General features: G+C 53.1%; 3 protein-coding genes across 12 annotated transcripts; 1 reads left to right on the top strand and 2 right to left on the bottom strand.

Moving 5' to 3' along the window:
* Positions 1-116: 116 nt before the first annotated feature.
* C4H6orf47 (chromosome 4 C6orf47 homolog) lies at positions 117-2,535 on the bottom strand. Its single transcript, XM_001112658.5, has one exon. The coding sequence runs from the start codon at positions 1,712-1,714 to the stop codon at positions 833-835; it is 882 nt and encodes a 293-aa protein (XP_001112658.1). The 5' UTR covers positions 1,715-2,535; the 3' UTR covers positions 117-832.
* A 1,312-nt stretch (positions 2,536-3,847) lies between these two features.
* On the bottom strand, positions 3,848-7,926 carry GPANK1 (G-patch domain and ankyrin repeats 1). 7 transcript variants are annotated; one of them, XM_078000469.1, is made up of 4 exons: positions 7,609-7,926; positions 6,863-7,028; positions 5,871-6,598; positions 3,848-4,466 (listed from the first exon to the last, which is right to left on the bottom strand). In XM_078000469.1, the coding sequence occupies exons 3-4, from the start codon at positions 6,494-6,496 to the stop codon at positions 4,022-4,024; spliced, it is 1,071 nt and encodes a 356-aa protein (XP_077856595.1). In that variant the 5' UTR covers positions 6,497-6,598; positions 6,863-7,028; positions 7,609-7,926; the 3' UTR covers positions 3,848-4,021. The 7 variants fall into 7 exon arrangements, with proteins under 7 accessions (XP_077856595.1, XP_077856594.1, XP_014991469.3 ...); XM_078000468.1 differs by having other exon boundaries at positions 5,871-6,595; XM_015135983.3 differs by having other exon boundaries at positions 6,887-7,028.
* Positions 7,927-8,137: 211 nt separating this feature from the next.
* CSNK2B (casein kinase 2 beta) lies at positions 8,138-15,475 on the top strand. 4 transcript variants are annotated; one of them, XR_013416067.1, is made up of 10 exons: positions 8,138-8,245; positions 8,829-8,911; positions 9,860-9,962; positions 10,526-10,641; positions 11,084-11,159; positions 11,306-11,495; positions 11,823-12,978; positions 13,125-13,253; positions 13,835-14,430; positions 15,177-15,475. XR_013416067.1 is itself a non-coding variant. In XM_077998880.1 (9 exons), exons 7-9 carry the CDS (start codon positions 12,921-12,923, stop codon positions 14,233-14,235), a joined length of 588 nt encoding a protein of 195 aa, XP_077855006.1. In that variant the 5' UTR covers positions 8,138-8,245; positions 8,829-8,911; positions 9,860-9,962; positions 10,526-10,641; positions 11,084-11,159; positions 11,306-11,495; positions 11,823-12,920; the 3' UTR covers positions 14,236-15,475.
* Positions 15,476-16,676: the final 1,201 nt, after the last annotated feature.

The raw sequence follows: 16,676 nt of genomic DNA, 5'->3' as shown, positions 1-16,676 counted from the left end.
TCTGGGGTTTGTCTCCAGACATCATTCCCACTCCTCCCATTTCAACACTCCCCCTGGATCCTCTACCACCTAAACCCCCAGGTGGACGGCGTCAGGAAGAACAGTGGCAGTAACTCTCACTTTGTAGTGGTATATTTAGGATTTGATGTGACACAGTTATTTATTGCTGAGTGAGCAAACCTCTAGTCCCCAAGTGGGGACTACAGGCTTCAGTGCTTCCCCCACACTGCCTGAACTACCAGCCCTTCTGCATTGGCCCTCCTGCCAATACTGCCTGCACTGTCCCCACTCCCTCTGGCTCCCATGATCACCAGATCCGCCCTGCAGGCTCCCTGTCACCTGTGGGGCCCTATCCAGACCCCCTAATCCACTTGCCTAGCAGTCCCTTGGTGGCTCAGATCCCAAGATCCAAGGAGTACCCTGGGTGTCCCAACCCCTCTCTTACTGCTATCCTGCTCTGGTCTCCTGCACCCCAGGAGAGTTTTGAAAGGCAGAGAGAACCCTTTGGTCTTTATTCTCCACCACCACACTTTTTTTCTTTTTTTCTTGCTTTTAAAAAGTGGAGGTGGAAAAAAAAAAACTGAAGGTGGGAGAAATTTAAAAGCAAAAATAACAGCTGGTGAATCCAAGGGCAGTGCCCTCACTGTCGATAAACACAAACACCCTAAATAGCTCTGTTCTTTCCTATGTATGAAGGGGGGCCCTGCACCCTCATACTCTGGGGTTTCTTCCCCATCCCTGAGGTCCCTATGCTTACAATTTGGGTCATGCCCCACACTTTTCTCCTAAAGCCCACACTCTCTTCACCCTTTGCCCCCACACCACCCCATGGTCACAGCCCCTTTCCTGGGTCTCCCCTCTGCTCCTCACCCTCCCTCTCCAACCCCTCACTCTCCCAATCAGTGGCCTCCTCATCCCCACTGGGCTCCCGGAGGCTGACAGCCAGCACCAAGGCCTGCAGGAGACCAAAGAGGCAGGCAAAGTGCAAAGGGTGGGCAGTAAGTAGGCTCAGAACAGCATGGAGCCCATGCAGGGCAGCCAGGAAGGACAGTAGGCCATGTAGCCAGAGGCCCAGCGGTCCACGGAGGCCCAGTGTGTCCAAGGCTGCCCGCAGTGGTCGTGAGCACAGGGCCAGCAGGGCAGAGGCCAACAGCTCCAGCAGATGCAGGGTCAGGTTGGTGGAGATCTGCAGACACTCCTCTGGTCCCCCCAAGTACCGGGAGGGAGCTCCTGGTTCCCCCCGCAGCCAGCCCAACAGCTTCTCACGCCTGCCAGGTTTCTCCACTGGGGCTCCTGGCCCAGGGACGCTCATTCCCCCTTCAGGCAACACCCCTGGTCTCCTGTTGCCACCTGAATCCACATGATCCCATCCGAGTTCGGGACTGGCCCCTCCAGCCTCCAGTCTCCCAGACTCTTGAGTGCTAGAGACAGGCTGGACCCACTTGAGGGAATCCATTCTTTTGCTCCCTAGTTGCTCAACTTGGGGCTCAGTGCTTGGTTCGGAAGCAGCCCTAGAAACCCTCAATGCCCCCGAGTCTTTGGTCTTGGGATGCCTCACATCTTCCATGGTTTCTGGGGCACTATCCCAGTCACTTCCTGAATTCTCCGAGGAGCTGTCCACCCATCGGGGTTCTGGGTCAGGTGGGTCAGGCCTCATTGGTTTCCGGCGGCCCCAAGGGCGAGGTAACCAGCCACCAAGCCGTCGCAGGAACATGGCTGGGGTGTGCAATGGGCCCCCAGATTCTGAGGCTGCTTCCTGGCACTACTCAGACTCTCAGGATCTCCTCAGAAACCAGAGTCTTTCTGGCTCAGAACAGCTATTTGCCTGGTGATGCAGTCCTACTCTGAATTCAGAAGTGGCTCCTCCCTTCTCTGAATGGTCATGCAGCCTCAAGTGTGGCAAGTGGTTTGCTTCCTCTTCAGTTTTGGGGTAAAGGGAGGCACACCCAAATTCATTCACCATCCACACCCCCACAAACAAGATTCCAAGAGTCTCAGATCTGACAAGGCCTGGGTCACCACCAGAGAGTCCTCTCTGTGTTTCCAGATTTCCTTCCCAGCAGGCATCACCCCAAGTTTCACTCACCAAGGCCACACCCCAAGGTGCCCCAGAAACTGGGGCGGCAGTGCTCCATCCAATAAAGCAGGCAGGAAGGTGGCCCCAGGTCCTAGGTGCTCCTGGATCGTGTAGTCTTTAACTGCTGCCCCAAGGGACCTCGAGGAATAGGAATTCTCTTTGTTACTAGGTGGAATGAAAGTGTCCAGCAAACTCCAGCCAGCAGCGTTCGTCCCTTGATTTAGAGGGGGATGATTTCTACAAAGTGGCCCGATTGGCCCGCGAACACGCAGCAGAGACGCGGCCTCTGCAAGGTCAGAACTAAGATGTCCTCGGAGATCCCCAGTCGCAAGGCAAAGTGCGGGCCTACTTCAGGACTCACGCGTCCGGGCGCTTTGCGCGAGGACCGCTCCCGAGCCCAGCGTCGGCGTTGCGGCCTCGGGGAGCCGCTGGGAGCCGCGGAGCCCGGAAGCAGCTGCACCGGGACGGGAAGGACCCGCGGGGGCGGTGCCGCAGCTCATGGGGCGGACCCTGCGAATCGACCGCCCCCGTATCCCCCGCGCTGTCCGTGCGCGCCAGACCACGGAGCGCCAAGCTGAGATTAGCAAGGGCCAGGACCTTTATTTAAACCCAACTCCTCATTTTCCCGAGCTTCTCATGCTCCCCTGAACTGGGTCGCCCCCCTACAGCCCCCTGCCCCTGGGTTCTTCTCCACATTCCCCACCACTCCTCCATTTCGCATCCAAACCTTCATGAAAGACTTTCCTAGAAAGGAAAAAATGAGGAGTCTTGCGACTGGAACAGCCCTCCCCTCCCCCTCTCTGCAAATTTTAATTCCTTTTCACAACAGTGAGCTCTTCTTGTGTCTGGCATGAGCAAGACAAGGGGATGGGTGGTGGGAGGGTTGGGAAGTGTGGGAAAGAGAAGTGTACACAAATAGGTGGAATGAAAAAGCTTGACTTAAAGTTTAGATTTGGAGACCAGAGTTCTGGTCCCAGTTCATCTAAGCGTAATAATCGTGGGCCTTCCTATCACACTGGCCTCTTCCAGCAAAACCCTAACCCATTCTCATCTCTAGGGGCCTTCTTTGACTTCCCTTATTACCCTGTATTTTTGATAACATGGGCTGGGAGTGGTGGCTCATGCCTGCAATCCCAGCACTTTGGGAGGCTGGGGCCGGCAGATCACCTGAGGTCGGGAGTTCCAGACCAGCCTGGCCAACATGGAGAAACCCCGTCTCTAATAAAAATACAAAATTAGCCGGGTGTGGTGGCGCATGCCTGTAGTCCCAGCTATTTGGGAGGCTGAGGCAGGAGAATCACTTTAACTTGGCGGGCGGAGGTTGTGGTGAGCCGAGATCACACCATTGCACTCCAGCCTAGATAAGAACTAAACTCCGTCTCAAAAAAAAAGAAAAAAAAAAAATTGATAACATGGCTGTTTCCCCCTTCAGCCATGAACTTTTTTGAGGGTTGGGAATGTCTTTACCTGTATTCTTGGCACATAGAATATGGACTTATGTTTGTGAAATCAGTGAATTGGCTGTAGTCAGGGAACTCCTCTTGGGGGAAGTGAGACTTGCATGGAGCTGGGCAATTCATGGTCCAGGAGGGTTGAAAGAATAGGTGGGGCACTCCCAGGAGGGGCTGGGACCTGAAAGTGAACCCAGATTGGCAGGGAGGTGACCTTATCATTGCCACCTGGAGAGGCTGCCCCTTCTGGCTCAGGTGGGACTTGCATGTGGCTCCCAGGCTTGTTTGGCTTCCTCAAAATAGCTTCCAGAAAAGTGAATAAACCACAAAAGGTTGATTTATTTATCACTCTCAGCCCGTCTCTTACAGAGTCCACTGACCAAAAACTGAGGATCTGCACCTGGGCAGATCCCAGGAAGGGGAAGTCAAAGGGCCCAGGTCAGAGGCCCAAGTTCAGACTTCAGCAGCAGACCGGGGTCAGATTTTACCAAAGTCAGAACTCAAGGTTCATGTAAGTCCTTAGATCCCGCTCCCAAGCCCTGTCTTTCTCCTCCCTCCTTCTCTCCTTCTTCCGGCTCAGCGTGGCCACCTGAGGGGCTCTCTCCCTCCCAGCCACAGCTCGGGTATCCCAAGCTGGGAAATGTGTTACTCGGGGCTGGGGTGCTGATCTGTAGCCTAGTCCCTCCTGGTCCCTCTTGAGGACAGTGGGGATGGGGTTGGCACGGCCCTCACCCCGGGGTCCCAGTCCCATTCCTGGCTCCCAGCCCCCCCTCAGTAGGAGTTTGAAGCCCGGGCTGGAGATGGGCACCCCAAGTGGAAGGCTGGAAGGCTGAGGACTCTGGGACAGTGACAGCAGGTGAGCAGTGGATGTGCGGTGGTTGGAATCTTGGAAGTGGGTGTCACAGGTCTCGCAGTACTGGAGGGAAGGAGTAGGAGACCTGCAGAAAAAGAAGAAAAAGCATTAACGGCAGGGGAAGGAAAAGGGGAAGAGTTGAGGCCTGAGAGAGGGCTGGCAGGGTAGGAGAGGATCCTTTCAGCTTTTCTGCTAAGGAACAAATTGCCGGCTAGGCATAGTGGCTCACACCTGTAATCCCAACACTTTGGGAGGCAGAGGTGGGCAGATCGCTTTGAGCTCAAGAGTTTGAGACCAGCCTGAGCAAAATGGCAAAGCCTACTTTTTTTTTTTTTTGAGATGGAGTCTCGCTCTGTCGCCCAGGCTGGCGTGCCGTGGCCGGATCTCAGCTCAGTGCAAGCTCCGCCTCCCGGGTTCACGCCATTCTCCTGCCTCAGCCTCCCGAGTAGCTGGGACTACAGGCGCCCGCCACCTCGCCCGGCTAGTTTTTTGTATTTTTTTTAGGAGAGACAGGGTTTCACTGTGTTAGCCAGGATGGTCTCGATCTCCTGACCTCGTGATCCGCCCGTCTCGGCCTCCCAAAGTGCTGGGATTACAGGCTTGAGCCACCGTGCCCAGCCTACTTTTTTTTTTTTTTGAGATGGAGTCTTGAATCTGCTGCCCAGGCTGGAGTGCAGTGACATGATCTTGGCTCACTCCAACCTCCACCTTAGCAATTATCCTGCCTCAGCCTCCCAAGTAGCCGGGATTACAGGCACATGCCACCATGCCAGCAAAACCTGCTTTCTACAAAAAATATGCTTGAGCCCGGGAAGTGGAAGTTGCAGTGAGCTGAAATCACGCCACTGCGCACCAGCCTGGTGACAGAGTAAAACCTTGTCTGGGGAAAAAAAAAAAGGGACAAATTGACTTCCTTCCTACTTAATAATGAGGGAATCCAGGCTGGTCCAAAGGTGGTGGTGTTATCTGAAATGACTGTTCACTCAGTTACAGATCAAACTCCTTACTCTACTTTTCCCCTCCTTCTCACTACTGGTCTTAAAAACAAATTTATTTAAACCATTGTGGGACCCAGAGCAGAAGAGTTGAAAAGAAAAAATTGTAACCAGGCCTAGCAAACTCTTGGGCAAGGGGAGGGATACTAGTGATAATGACTACAGCTAACATTCATATATTGCATACTATGCAGCATGCACTATTCTAGCATTTTACATATATTAACCCATTGAATCCTAACAACAATCCTTACTACCCCATTTCTAAGATGAGAAAACTGGAACATGTAGACATTAGGTTGTTTGCCCAAGTAAGTGAAATCAGGCTTTAAATCCAGGTAGCTCATATTCATAACCACTTGACTATACTACCTTGTCAACCTACACATGAGGATAAGGAAAGAACTCAGCACTGTGCTGGGGCCTCTGGTGTGGAGTGGCTGGGAGAGGCAGAACACAATGAGACAGGGGTCTGAGCTAAAGTTTCCCCTCACCGGTTCTCTGGGCTCCTTGTCTCTCCATGGCTTTCCCTGACCATGCGGGCCACCTCAGGAAAGCCAGCTTCTTCAGCGAGCTGAGCCGCATCCCTGCCACCCAGCTCACAGACCCCCACCCAGGCAGCCCCACGGCCCAGGAGATAGCTCACAGCTGCCCCCTGGCCCGCTCGAGCAGCGCACATCAGTGGGGTCCACCAGAAGGCATCCCGAGCATTGATATTCCCCCCAGCTCCTCCTGCCTCATGGGGCTCCAGCAGTCTCCTAAGTTCTGCCAGGTCCCCCTCCTGGGCTGCCCTCAGTATCCGGTGAGTCATCTTATCCTCAGCCTCAAGGGATCTCCCTTGTCCATATCTTCCTGATACTCCTTCTGCCACTGCTTCTGCTGCAGCTGCCCCCATGATTCTTCTTTTCTTTCTCTTTCTTTCTCTGGCAGGTTCAGTCTGAGATCTTTGGGAGTCAGGAACGCAGCTCTCATCCCCAATAAGGGCCTCATAGAAAGCTCGGGCTGCAGCTCCATCCAGGGTGGACTCTGGCTCCTCGGGCTGTGGCTGCTGCTGCCCATCCTTCCAGAGGTCGCTGGGGTCAGTGGCTGGGGTGAAGGTGATGAGGAAGGGCTGGGACATGGCTTTTGGGAGAACTGAGAAAATGATACCAGGCAAGGGAAGGATGCGACAAGCAAGCCAAGCTCCTGGTGACTCTGTAGCAACCAGAGCCTCAGGGACCTGCTGGGATGAGAAAAAGTAGTCAAAAACACTTTCCTGCCGCTAAAGTGACCCCACAACTTAAGACTCTGCAGGGTCTAAGGGAGAGAGTATATGCGTAAAAACACGAAACCCTACAATACCGACTTTGCTCCTTAGTAAAAATTAATCAAACTCCATGAGACAGTCGTCCAGAGGTCCTGCGTCCGGCCCCCACCCCCATCCTTACCAACAATAAATACCAGCCTCTTTCTGAAATCACTTTCTCACCCCGTAAAACAGACATACCAGTAGGAAAAAAAAAAATCAAACCTGGCCCTTTAAGTCTTCCGTGATCCCATTTCGGAGTTTCCTCTTCCCAAACAAAAATAGACGGGTCACTCCCTAGAAGATCTCGGGGAGAGGCTCCTATACGTGTTGCCGTGTAGCTTCCGTACCGCAAAATGGCGCTATTCTGATCAGCAGAGTTGACACAATCAAATAGCCACACGGCACGGAGACGCATGCGTGGCGACAACAACAACAAAAACCACCACCCACATTACTTGATGGCTCAGGCGTGCGCAAAGCTCCCGGTTCAGTTTCCCGCGCTGGAACTTTTCCAATAGTAAACGAGCAAAGCTCCGCGCGCCCAGGTGGCGCGAGCGCTAGGATCTGTCGGTTGGGGTCCTACTTTTACATAACGCCCCCACAATGCCCTTCGCCTTCCTCTACGTGGCCCCCGCTCCAAGCCCATTTTCTGGAGCTAGGAATCCACTCTCTGGGTTAGGAAAGGCCCTCAGGAGGCGGAGGGAAACCTGTGGAATGCCGAGAAGCCGTGTAATGAAATAACGTCACGCCTGCCCCTCACCATTACTCTGACCAGGGTTCGAAGGTCACACTTAGAGACTAAGGGGAAATGGAGAAGTGCAAGGGGACGAGCAGAATGGCTGGCACCACCTCAGGTTAGCGCACTGGGCCGTTCTGGTTCTCACACAGCCCAGCCCAGCCCAGCCCTCCCAACCCAAGTCCCTACGCACGGAGCCAAGCCGCACCTCTCGCCTCATGAGGCCGGAGCCCGGAGTAAAACAGAAGGCCCGTCAAGGGTCTCTGGCGGGACTGACTCGCACTAGGGGCCCAACAGGCAATAAGGACCCAGCGCATTGGCCAAGGATAGGCCAGTCCCCAGGGAAGCAGCACCGCGCCGGGACTAGAGGGCAACTGTGAGGAGAGCTGCGAGGAGGGGTCCAGCCTGGCTCCCTCCTTTCCCCGCCCTAAGTCAGCTTCTTCGCCCAGTGAGCACACAACTGTATTGCCCAGGCTCCCAGGCCCCGAACGCCATACCTGGTTTCCGCTTCCGGTGGCTTCTCGTTGCGCCCCGCCCGCAAGCGTCCTCCTCCGGGGATTCGTGACAGCCAGGTCGTGCGCGGGTCATCCTGGGATTGGTAGTTCGCTTTCCCTCACTTAGCCGGTTTCTCTCTCTACCGGGGACTCCGCGTCCCGGCATCCACCGCGGCACCTGACCCTTGGCGCTTGCGTGTTGCCCTCTTCCCCACCCTCCCCAATTTCCACTCCCCCCACCCCACTTCGCCTGCCGCGGTCGGGTCCGCGGCCTGCGCTGTAGCGGTCGCCGCCGTTCCTTCGAAGTAGCAACTTCCCTACCCCACCCCAGTCCTGGTCCCCGTCCAGCTGGTGAGTCTGAGGTCTTCGCTGCTCCTAGTCGCTTGTCGCTGGGAGCCGCACATGGGTCTCCGCACTTTGATATGGGGGCGGGGGGAGGAAGCAACCAGGTCCGGCAAGGAGGGAGAGGTGGCTTGAGGAGCGGAGGGGGGATGTGTGGAATCCGGTGAAAGGGACCTGACAGTCGCCCCCAACCCTTGAGAAAAGGAGGGGCCCGATTCTTGCTTGAGAGTGATAAACTTTGAAATCCTTGGGAAAGGCGCCGGGGTCGTGCAGAGACTTGCATTGGTACGGAGCCTGAGTCGAGGTCCCTGCCGGAGTTGACACAGAGAAGAGAGGGCCCTGGCTTTCGGGAGCTCCAGGGACGTGGGTCGGGCTGGTGGGTCAAAGTATCTGTTGGCTTCTTTCAAGTGGTGGGACCCCAAAGAATGTTTAACGTCAAAGAAAAGGGAACTGAGATGTAAATTGGAGGAGTTGGAGAGGAGTGCTTCAGAGTTTGGGATCCTTTAAGAAAGGGTGGTTCTAATGTGGGAGGAGGGAGGATACCCGAGGCAGGGAAGGAGAACTTGAGCTTTACTGACACTCTTTTTTTCAGCTGACGTGAAGATGAGCAGCTCAGAGGAGGTGTCCTGGATTTCCTGGTTCTGTGGGCTCCGTGGCAATGAATTCTTCTGTGAAGTGAGTTCTCTTCGACCTCCCTACTTGCTGGCTTCACATATCTTCCCACCAGATGTTCCTTCACGTATTCCACTTCTACACTGTTCTCTTACATACTACTTGAAAACTTCCCATCAACGAAGAGTCCCCTCAATAACCCCCGACGAACCTGTGCTAAAGTGGCAAAACTGGGGCCCAAGTTTTGACTCTGCCACCCTCCAGCAGGCAATTTGTGTCTTTTTCTTTATCTTTTTTTTGAGACTGGGTCTCACTGTGTCGCCCAGGCTGGAGTGTAGTGGTGCGATCTCGGCTCACTGCGACCTCTGCCTCCCAGGTTCAAGCGATTCTCCTGCTCCAGCCACCCAAGTAGCTGGGATTACAAGTACCCGCCACCACACCCGGCTAATTTTTGGATTTTTAGTAGAGACAGGGTTTCACCATGTTGGCCAGGCTGGTCTCAAACTCCAGACCTCAGGTGATCTGCCCGCCTCAGCCTCCCAAAGTGCTGGGATTACAGGCATAAGCCATTGCGCCCAGCCTGTATCTTTTATTACTAAAGTTGTACTGCTAGTACATGTCTCAGCTGGCTGTTAGGAAAATTGAAATGCTACGTATTGAAATGTTTTGTTCAGAAACCATGCCGTTCAGCTTCCATCCTCCTCAGCCAGCTGAGAGGACAAAACTGGTTCCTAGAGATGGAGTACAGGAGTAGGGACAGAGATCTTGAAAAGAATGTCTAAGAAAAAGATTGCTGTACCTGCTTATCCTTAGAAAAGAAAAGCCAAAGCTTTATGGGAGGGAGTATAGGTGAACTAGGGAGAGACGCAAGTACTTCTGCTGAGTTGGGAGTGAGAAACAAGCGGAACAGATGCAGTTGTGTTGATGATAAGGCATCAGTTAGAGCATTTTGCCCAGGTCAAAGATGGGGATTTTGATATGGGTTCCCTCTTGGCTTCCATGTCCCCACAGGTGGATGAAGACTACATTCAGGACAAATTTAATCTTACTGGACTCAATGAGCAGGTTCCTCACTATCGACAAGCTCTAGACATGATCTTGGACCTGGAGCCTGGTGAGGCACCCTCAGGGTTGTTTTGTGTGTGTGCATGCACTTTTTTTCTCTTCAAATCTATATTCACTTACTTGAATTTTGAAATTTCCTTTGGTTCTCTGATTTCTTTAACCCCAAATTCATGCTTTATTTTGATCCTCCACCTGACTGTGTCTAGTTTTGTGACGTATATCACTTGTTCCCATGTTTTCTAAATCCACAATTCAGATGTTTTCCAAAATATGTTTCCTCATGGGTCTGGTTTGCTATTTCTCCTGCTTTGCACCTTCCAGTCTAGAGTTTCATCTTTTGCATTGACATTGTTGCAGTTATGTATTGGGGAGGGAGCTGGGAGGGAGAGTGGGGAGCGGAGGCTAAAGAGGTGTGAAGAGAAGACAGAGCTGTCTTGGGTTGGCGCAAGGGTCAGAAGCCCAGGTTTCTGGGTCACATGCCCAGATGTTGGATGGGGTAAGGCCCAAAAGTAGGTGCCAGGCGAACTGAATAGTCCGCACCCCCTGGATATGGGCAGGGCACCTAGGAAAGCTGAAAAACAAGTGGTTGCATTTGGCCGGGCTGTGTTTCAGATGAAGAACTGGAAGACAACCCCAACCAGAGTGACCTGATTGAGCAGGCTGCCGAGATGCTTTATGGATTGATCCACGCCCGCTACATCCTTACCAACCGTGGCATTGCCCAGATGGTGAGGCCTCTCTGCTCCTAATTGCCTCCTTCTGAGCAGTAAGGGACACAGGTTCCTGCAGCAAGAAGTCATGTTTAAGCCTTGTTTAAGGAAACTGGCTGAGAAGAGGAGAAGAACCCCAGGCTTGGGCCTGGGAATTGAATTCTGATTGGGGGTCATCCTGAAGGGATAATTTTCAGGGAGGGAGACAGTCCTTGAACAGAGAGTTGTGATAGACTGCCTCTTCCTCAGGGAACAAACAACAAATGGCTCTGATGGTTTGTAGCCTGCCTAACTGGAAGAAAGGCAACATAGGAGTTTGAGAGCCCATCTGGGCCAGAGAAGGGGCCTCTGGACAGAGGTGGGAGGAGTGGGGGACAGAGTGATATGGGTTGAGCTGAGAAGGGAGTTGCCTCTTCTCTTCACACCTACCTGCCAACCCCTTCCATTTTATTCACCTCAGTTGGAAAAGTACCAGCAGGGAGACTTTGGTTACTGTCCTCGTGTGTACTGTGAGAACCAGCCAATGCTTCCCATCGGTGAGTGTTGAAGAAGGGAAAGGAAGGCACCTTGTGGCAGTCTTACGGGAAGGAGTTAGGGCTCAGCATGTTGGGGCCTGAGTCCTGAGGGGAGGTTAAGTAGGAACAGGGAGATACCTGGCCTCCTGAGTCTGGCTGTCTCCCAGGCCTTTCAGACATCCCAGGTGAAGCCATGGTGAAGCTCTACTGCCCCAAGTGCATGGATGTGTACACACCCAAGTCATCGAGACACCATCACACGGATGGCGCCTACTTTGGCACTGGTTTCCCTCACATGCTCTTCATGGTGCATCCCGAGTACCGGCCCAAGAGACCCGCCAACCAGTTTGTGCCCAGGTAGGGAGCAGGGAGAGTCATTAAGGGTAAAAGGAAAGGCCTAAGATCCCCCAGAGAGAGGGGAGGATGGGGCATGGCCCTTTTTTGAGGCCTGCTTCTCCCAGAATCGGCATCTCCCTGCGGAGTGACTGTGGGAAAGTTATTTGATTGTCTGTGCTTCAGTTACCTTATCATAGAATGTTCTTGAGCTGAGAAGTTGGGAACCACTAGGCTTAAGCTCTGAGCAGGTCCATGGAGGAGTTCAGGTGGGGAGGTGGGAATGCAGGTGACTAGCAGGGTCTGGATGGGGCTCATGCTACTGCCTCTCTGACCTCTGCCCTGGTCCAGGCTCTACGGTTTCAAGATTCATCCGATGGCCTACCAGCTGCAGCTCCAAGCCGCCAGCAACTTCAAGAGCCCAGTCAAGACGATTCGCTGATTCCCTACCCCACCTGTCCTGTACTTCCTTTCCTTTTTGCCACCCTTTCAGGAACCCTGTATGGTTTTTAGTTTAAATTAAAGGAGTCATTATTGTGGTGGGAATATGAAATAAAGTGGAAGAAAAGGCCATGAGCTAGTCTGCTGGTGCTTGCGGTTGGGGAAGGGAAGGTGATGGTGTGTTGGACTCCAGGGGCCCTCATGGCCCAGCCCACCCTCCCCAGATTGAAAACCAGGACAGATTTGTGCTCAGTGAATTGGGTGATGTTTTTAGTATAGAGCAGAACAGAATTCCTAGGACTGTGTGTGATGAAGTGCAAGGTCAAAAGGAAAAGACAGAAAAAGCATGTTTTAAAGATGAGAAGTATTTGGATACCTATAACTGTCTGTCTATACTGTAAGGTGCTTAATCAGCAACTCCATCTTTCAGTTTTAAAGGAAAAGTAGCCCTAAAGTCAGTATAACTAAGGGTGGAATGAGGTGGGACAAGGTCCAGAATTACTGCTCAGTGATGTGTGTGTGTGCTGCCTGCTGTTGGAGCTGGGACTGGCCATCTCAGAAGGATGGGGATGCTTGATTTCCAGGCCAGGTTGTCCCAGCACAGTGGGGACTGGCCCTGTTATATGAGGAAGACAGCACATGGTGGCAGAGATAGACACTAAGCCATGGACTTTCCAAGGGAGGGAGTAGGTCTTTGGAGGGTATGCAGGACAAAGGTAGACACTGGATAAAGAACCAGATAGTGCCCAGATATTACCCCGTCTGGGCCATTGCTCCCACACTCAGGAACCAGACGTTGTGGGTGAGGACATGCTGTCCCTCCTGCCAAGTTAATAACTTCCTTCCCAACCAGGATCCTGCCCCAAGCAGGAATATAGCTCTGCATTTACAGCAGCTCCTCAGACCTTGTCAAAACCACCCTGCAACTCAGGATTAAGGAGCGTGGTCACAGGAAGGTGGGGTTTCAGGGCATCCCTCAGGAACTGCCCGTCTCCCCAGAATTCCATAATGAAGGCCCATATACTTGTAGGTGTGCTGGTCATGGTGGGCTTCACAGTGGGAAAGGGTAAGTGGGGCCCAGGGGCAGGGAGGGAGGAAGGGGTAATTGAGTTCAGGAAGGGGGTGGAACGTGGCCATGGATACTCGGGCTTCCTACTGGCCCAGGGTATCTGAGAGTGACCCAGTGCCCCATCCCTCCTTCTGCCTTCCCAGTTCCTGTTCCCGACATCCGGACCTGCCACTTCTGCCTCTTAGAAGACCCTTCTGTAGGATGCATTTCAGGCTCAGAGAAGTGTACCATCAGCAGCTCATCCCCATGCATGGTGATCACCATCTATTATGGTAAATAAGGTCCCAGGAAGGGGCTGCTGGTGGGGCAGCCAATGGCTTGATCTTCTTTCCTCTCACAGATCAGGGCTGCTCCGGGCATGGGGTACAAGAAAGGAGGGGCTGAGTGCAATGGCTCATGCCTGTAACCCTAGCACTTCGGGAGGCTGAGGCAGGTGGATCACTTAAGCTCTAGAGTTCAAGACCAGTCTAGGCAACATAGTGAGACCCTGTCTCTACAAAAAAATAACCAGGCATGGTGGTGTGCACCTATAGTGCCAGCTACTCGGCAGGCTGAGGTGGGAGATCTCTTGAACTCAGGAGGTGGAGGTTGCAATGAGCCAAGATTGTGCCACCACACTCCAGCCTGAGTGACAGAGCCAGACCCTGTCTCAAAAAAAAAAAAAAAAAAAAAGTCTTGGAAGGAGGGGTTTAAGGTTCTAGGGGGCCAGCAGAGCTCACTTTTCTAGCCTCTTGAAGGAGTCTGGGTTAGAAGTCAGTCAGGTCTGGGTGAGGGATGGGAAAAGTCCGTAGCAGGGGTTCATGGACTATGGGAAGCTATTGGAAGGGGTTATCAGCTTTCCCCTCTCCCTCAGATGTCAAGGTTCGCTTCGTCATTCGAGGCTGTGGACAATACTATTCCTACCACTGCCAAGAAAAACGCAACACCTACTTCGTAGAGTACTGGTATCAGGCCCAGTGCTGCCAGTACGATTATTGCAACTCCTGGTCAAGCCCCCAACTCCAGAGCTTCCTGCCGGAGCCCCATGACAGGCCCCTGGCCCTGCCTCTGTCTGACTCCCAGATTCGGTGGTTCTACCAGGCCCTGAACCTCTCACTACCCGTCCCCAATTTCCATGCTGGGAAGGAGCCTGATGGCCTGGACCCCGTGGTCACATTGCCCCTGAACCTGGGCTTGTCTTTTGCTGAGCTGCGCCGCATGTACTTGTTCCTCAATAGTTCAGGACTTTTGCTTCTTCCCCAGCCTGGACTCTGACACCTCACCCTTCCTGAATTCCACTCTGTGCAAGTATCTTTCTGTAACACCCTCAGCATCCTGCACTGCCCTCTCTGAAAACACCCATATTCTTTGGTCACTGTGATTTCTTAGGCCTCCCTCTGTTGTACCACTAGCATCTATATGACTTTGGTGTAATTTTCTCTCTCGAACTTTGGTGCCGTTTTTTTGTTTGTTTGAGACGGGGTCTCGCTCTGTCACCCAGGCTGGAGTGCAGTGGCATGATCTCTGCTCACTGCAACCTCCACCTCCTGGGTTCCAGCGATTCTCCTGCCTCAACCTCCTGAGTAGCTGGGACTACAGGTGTGCACCACCACGCCCAGCTAATTTTATGTATTTTTAGTGGAGACAGGGTTTGACCATGTTGGTCAGGCTGGTCTCAAACTTCTGACCTCGTAATCTGTCCGCCTTGGCCTCCCAAAGTGCTGGAATTACAGGTGTGAGCCACCGTGCCTGGCCGAGCTCTGGTGCTGTTCTTCCCCCCAGAAAAGAATCTCTAGTGTGGATTCTGCCCAGACAGGCTGACCTGGGAAAGGCACAGTGGTTCCTCCATTCCTTCCTGGGTGTTCCAGTATCCCCCATCCCCCTCAATCCAGTCACCTGCCTATTTAGATCCAGCTCTGTTTCCCATCTCTAAGACTGAACTAGCAGCAAGAAAGATGAGGAGGCCGGGCACGGTGGCTAACGCCTGTAATCCCAGCACTTTGGGAGGCTGAGGTGGGCGGATCACTTGAGGTCAGGATTTTGAGACCAGCCTGGCCAACATGGTAAAACCCGCTGTCTGTTAAAAATACAAAAATTAGCCAGGTGTGGTGGCACACGCCTGTAATCCCAGCTACTCAGGAGGCTGAGGCAGGAGAATCACTTGAACCCGCTAGGCAGAGGTTGCAGTGAGCCAAGATTGCGCCACTGCACTCCAGCCTGGGTGACACAGCAAGACTCTGTCTCCAAAAAAAAAGGATGAGGAATAGAATTCTGTGCAGACGTCCTGACTTGGCAATCTTGTGTCCCTGCCTCACTGTCTCCACCAACCCCGCCTGTCCTGGTCTTGTTCTGCCTTCTGTCCTCTCTCGTCAGTCTCTGGCCTCCTCGGCCCCATTTCACCTCACTGAGTCCTGACACCCACCTCCCTAGGGGCCTGTGGGAGGAGAGGGAAGGGTTTGTTCTGCTCAGCTCCATGTCCGCTGTTTCCCTCCACAATAAACTGGGACCGGGCTAAGACGGTGTCGCATTGTTCGTGGGGTCAGGCTAAGGTGTGGGCAGGTCAACACAGATTAAAGAGGGCGCGGTGGCTCATGCCTACAATACCAGCACTTCGGGAGGCTGAGGCAGGCGGATCACCTGAGGTTGGGAGTTTTGAGACCAGCCTGACCAGCATGGAGAAACCCCATCGCTACTAAAAATACAAAATTAGGCGTGATGGCGCATGCCTGTAATCCCAGCTACTTGGGAGGCTGAGGCAGGAGAATTGCTGGAACCTGGGAGGTGGAGGTTGCGGTGAGCTGAAATCGCACCATTGCACTCCAGACTGGGCAACAAGAGTGAAACTCTTGTCTTAAAAAAAAGGCCCGGCACGGTGGCTTGCCTGTAATCCCAGCACTTAGGGAGGCCGATGCGGATGGATCATGAGGTCAGGAGGTCGACACCAGCCTGACCAACGTGGTGAAAGTCCGTCTCTACTAAAAACAACAAAAAAAAAACATTAGCTGGGCATAGTGGCGGGTGTCTAATTCCAGCTACTCAGGAGGCTGAGGCAGGAGAATCGCTTGAACCCAGGAGGCAGAGGCTGCAGTGAGCTGAGATCATGCCACTGTACTCCAGCCTGGGCGACAGACCAAGACTCTGTCTCAAAAAAAAAAAAAAAAGAAACTTTCTCTTTAAACCAGAAAGACTCAGGAACTTAGAGCCACATCCCAGAGTCACCTGCTGCTGGGGCCCTGGACTCTTGCCATTCCTTAGTTCTTTTCAAGGATTCTGGCATCCATGATGCCCTCTCGGGGGCCCAAGTTGAGGGGCAAAGTGTGAGAGCACTGATGTTGGGCTGCAGTGGTTGGATCTTCATGTTAATATTTTAATTTTGAAATAGTGCAAATGTATAGATAGCAATGATGGATACAACTCAGCTTTTTCCATACACTGGATAAACATGCTGGACATAACGCAGCTCTGAGTCAGGCTCAGTATTGAGCAGCAGGACTCCCAGATGAGTACAGCCAGGTGTCTGCCCTCCCAAGTCTTGCAGCCCAGTGCTTGGGTTATGAAACCTTTTGCTGAAAAGCAGTGCAGCTTTGTGGCTGGCAGGCCCAGTCCCAGCTCCTCTACCACTTGGGTACGTCAGTCTCTTCAGCCTCACCTTGGTCACCTGTCAGGTAGGGATAGTGCCTCAGATGATTGAGAAGGTGCATGTAAATGTGCATACG

This window comes from Macaca mulatta, chromosome 4, assembly GCF_049350105.2.
Source record: "Macaca mulatta isolate MMU2019108-1 chromosome 4, T2T-MMU8v2.0, whole genome shotgun sequence".
Classification (NCBI taxonomy): Eukaryota; Metazoa; Chordata; class Mammalia; order Primates; family Cercopithecidae; genus Macaca; species Macaca mulatta.
Note: the sequence above shows the minus strand (reverse complement) of the source record. Positions and strands in the feature narration are given on the sequence as shown.

What these genes read in the sequence shown, in the direction of transcription:
- CSNK2B (XM_077998879.1), top strand. Translation starts at nt 8,840, where the DNA reads ATGAGCAGCTCAGAGGAGGTGTCCTGGATTTCCTGGTTCTGTGGGCTC. An exon ending in GATCTTGGACCTGGAGCCTG is followed by an intron (nt 9,963 to 10,525) that starts GTGAGGCACCCT and finishes GCTGTGTTTCAG; the next exon opens with ATGAAGAACTGGAAGACAAC. An exon ending in CCAGCCAATGCTTCCCATCG is followed by an intron (nt 11,160 to 11,314) that starts GTGAGTGTTGAA and finishes CAGGCCTTTCAG; the next exon opens with ACATCCCAGGTGAAGCCATG.
- C4H6orf47 (XM_001112658.5), bottom strand. Translation starts at nt 1,714, where the DNA reads ATGTTCCTGCGACGGCTTGGTGGCTGGTTACCTCGCCCTTGGGGCCGC.
- GPANK1 (XM_078000469.1), bottom strand. Translation starts at nt 6,496, where the DNA reads ATGTCCCAGCCCTTCCTCATCACCTTCACCCCAGCCACTGACCCCAGC. An exon ending in ACAAGGAGCCCAGAGAACCG is followed by an intron (nt 4,467 to 5,870) that starts GTGAGGGGAAAC and finishes CTTTTTCTGCAG; the next exon opens with GTCTCCTACTCCTTCCCTCC.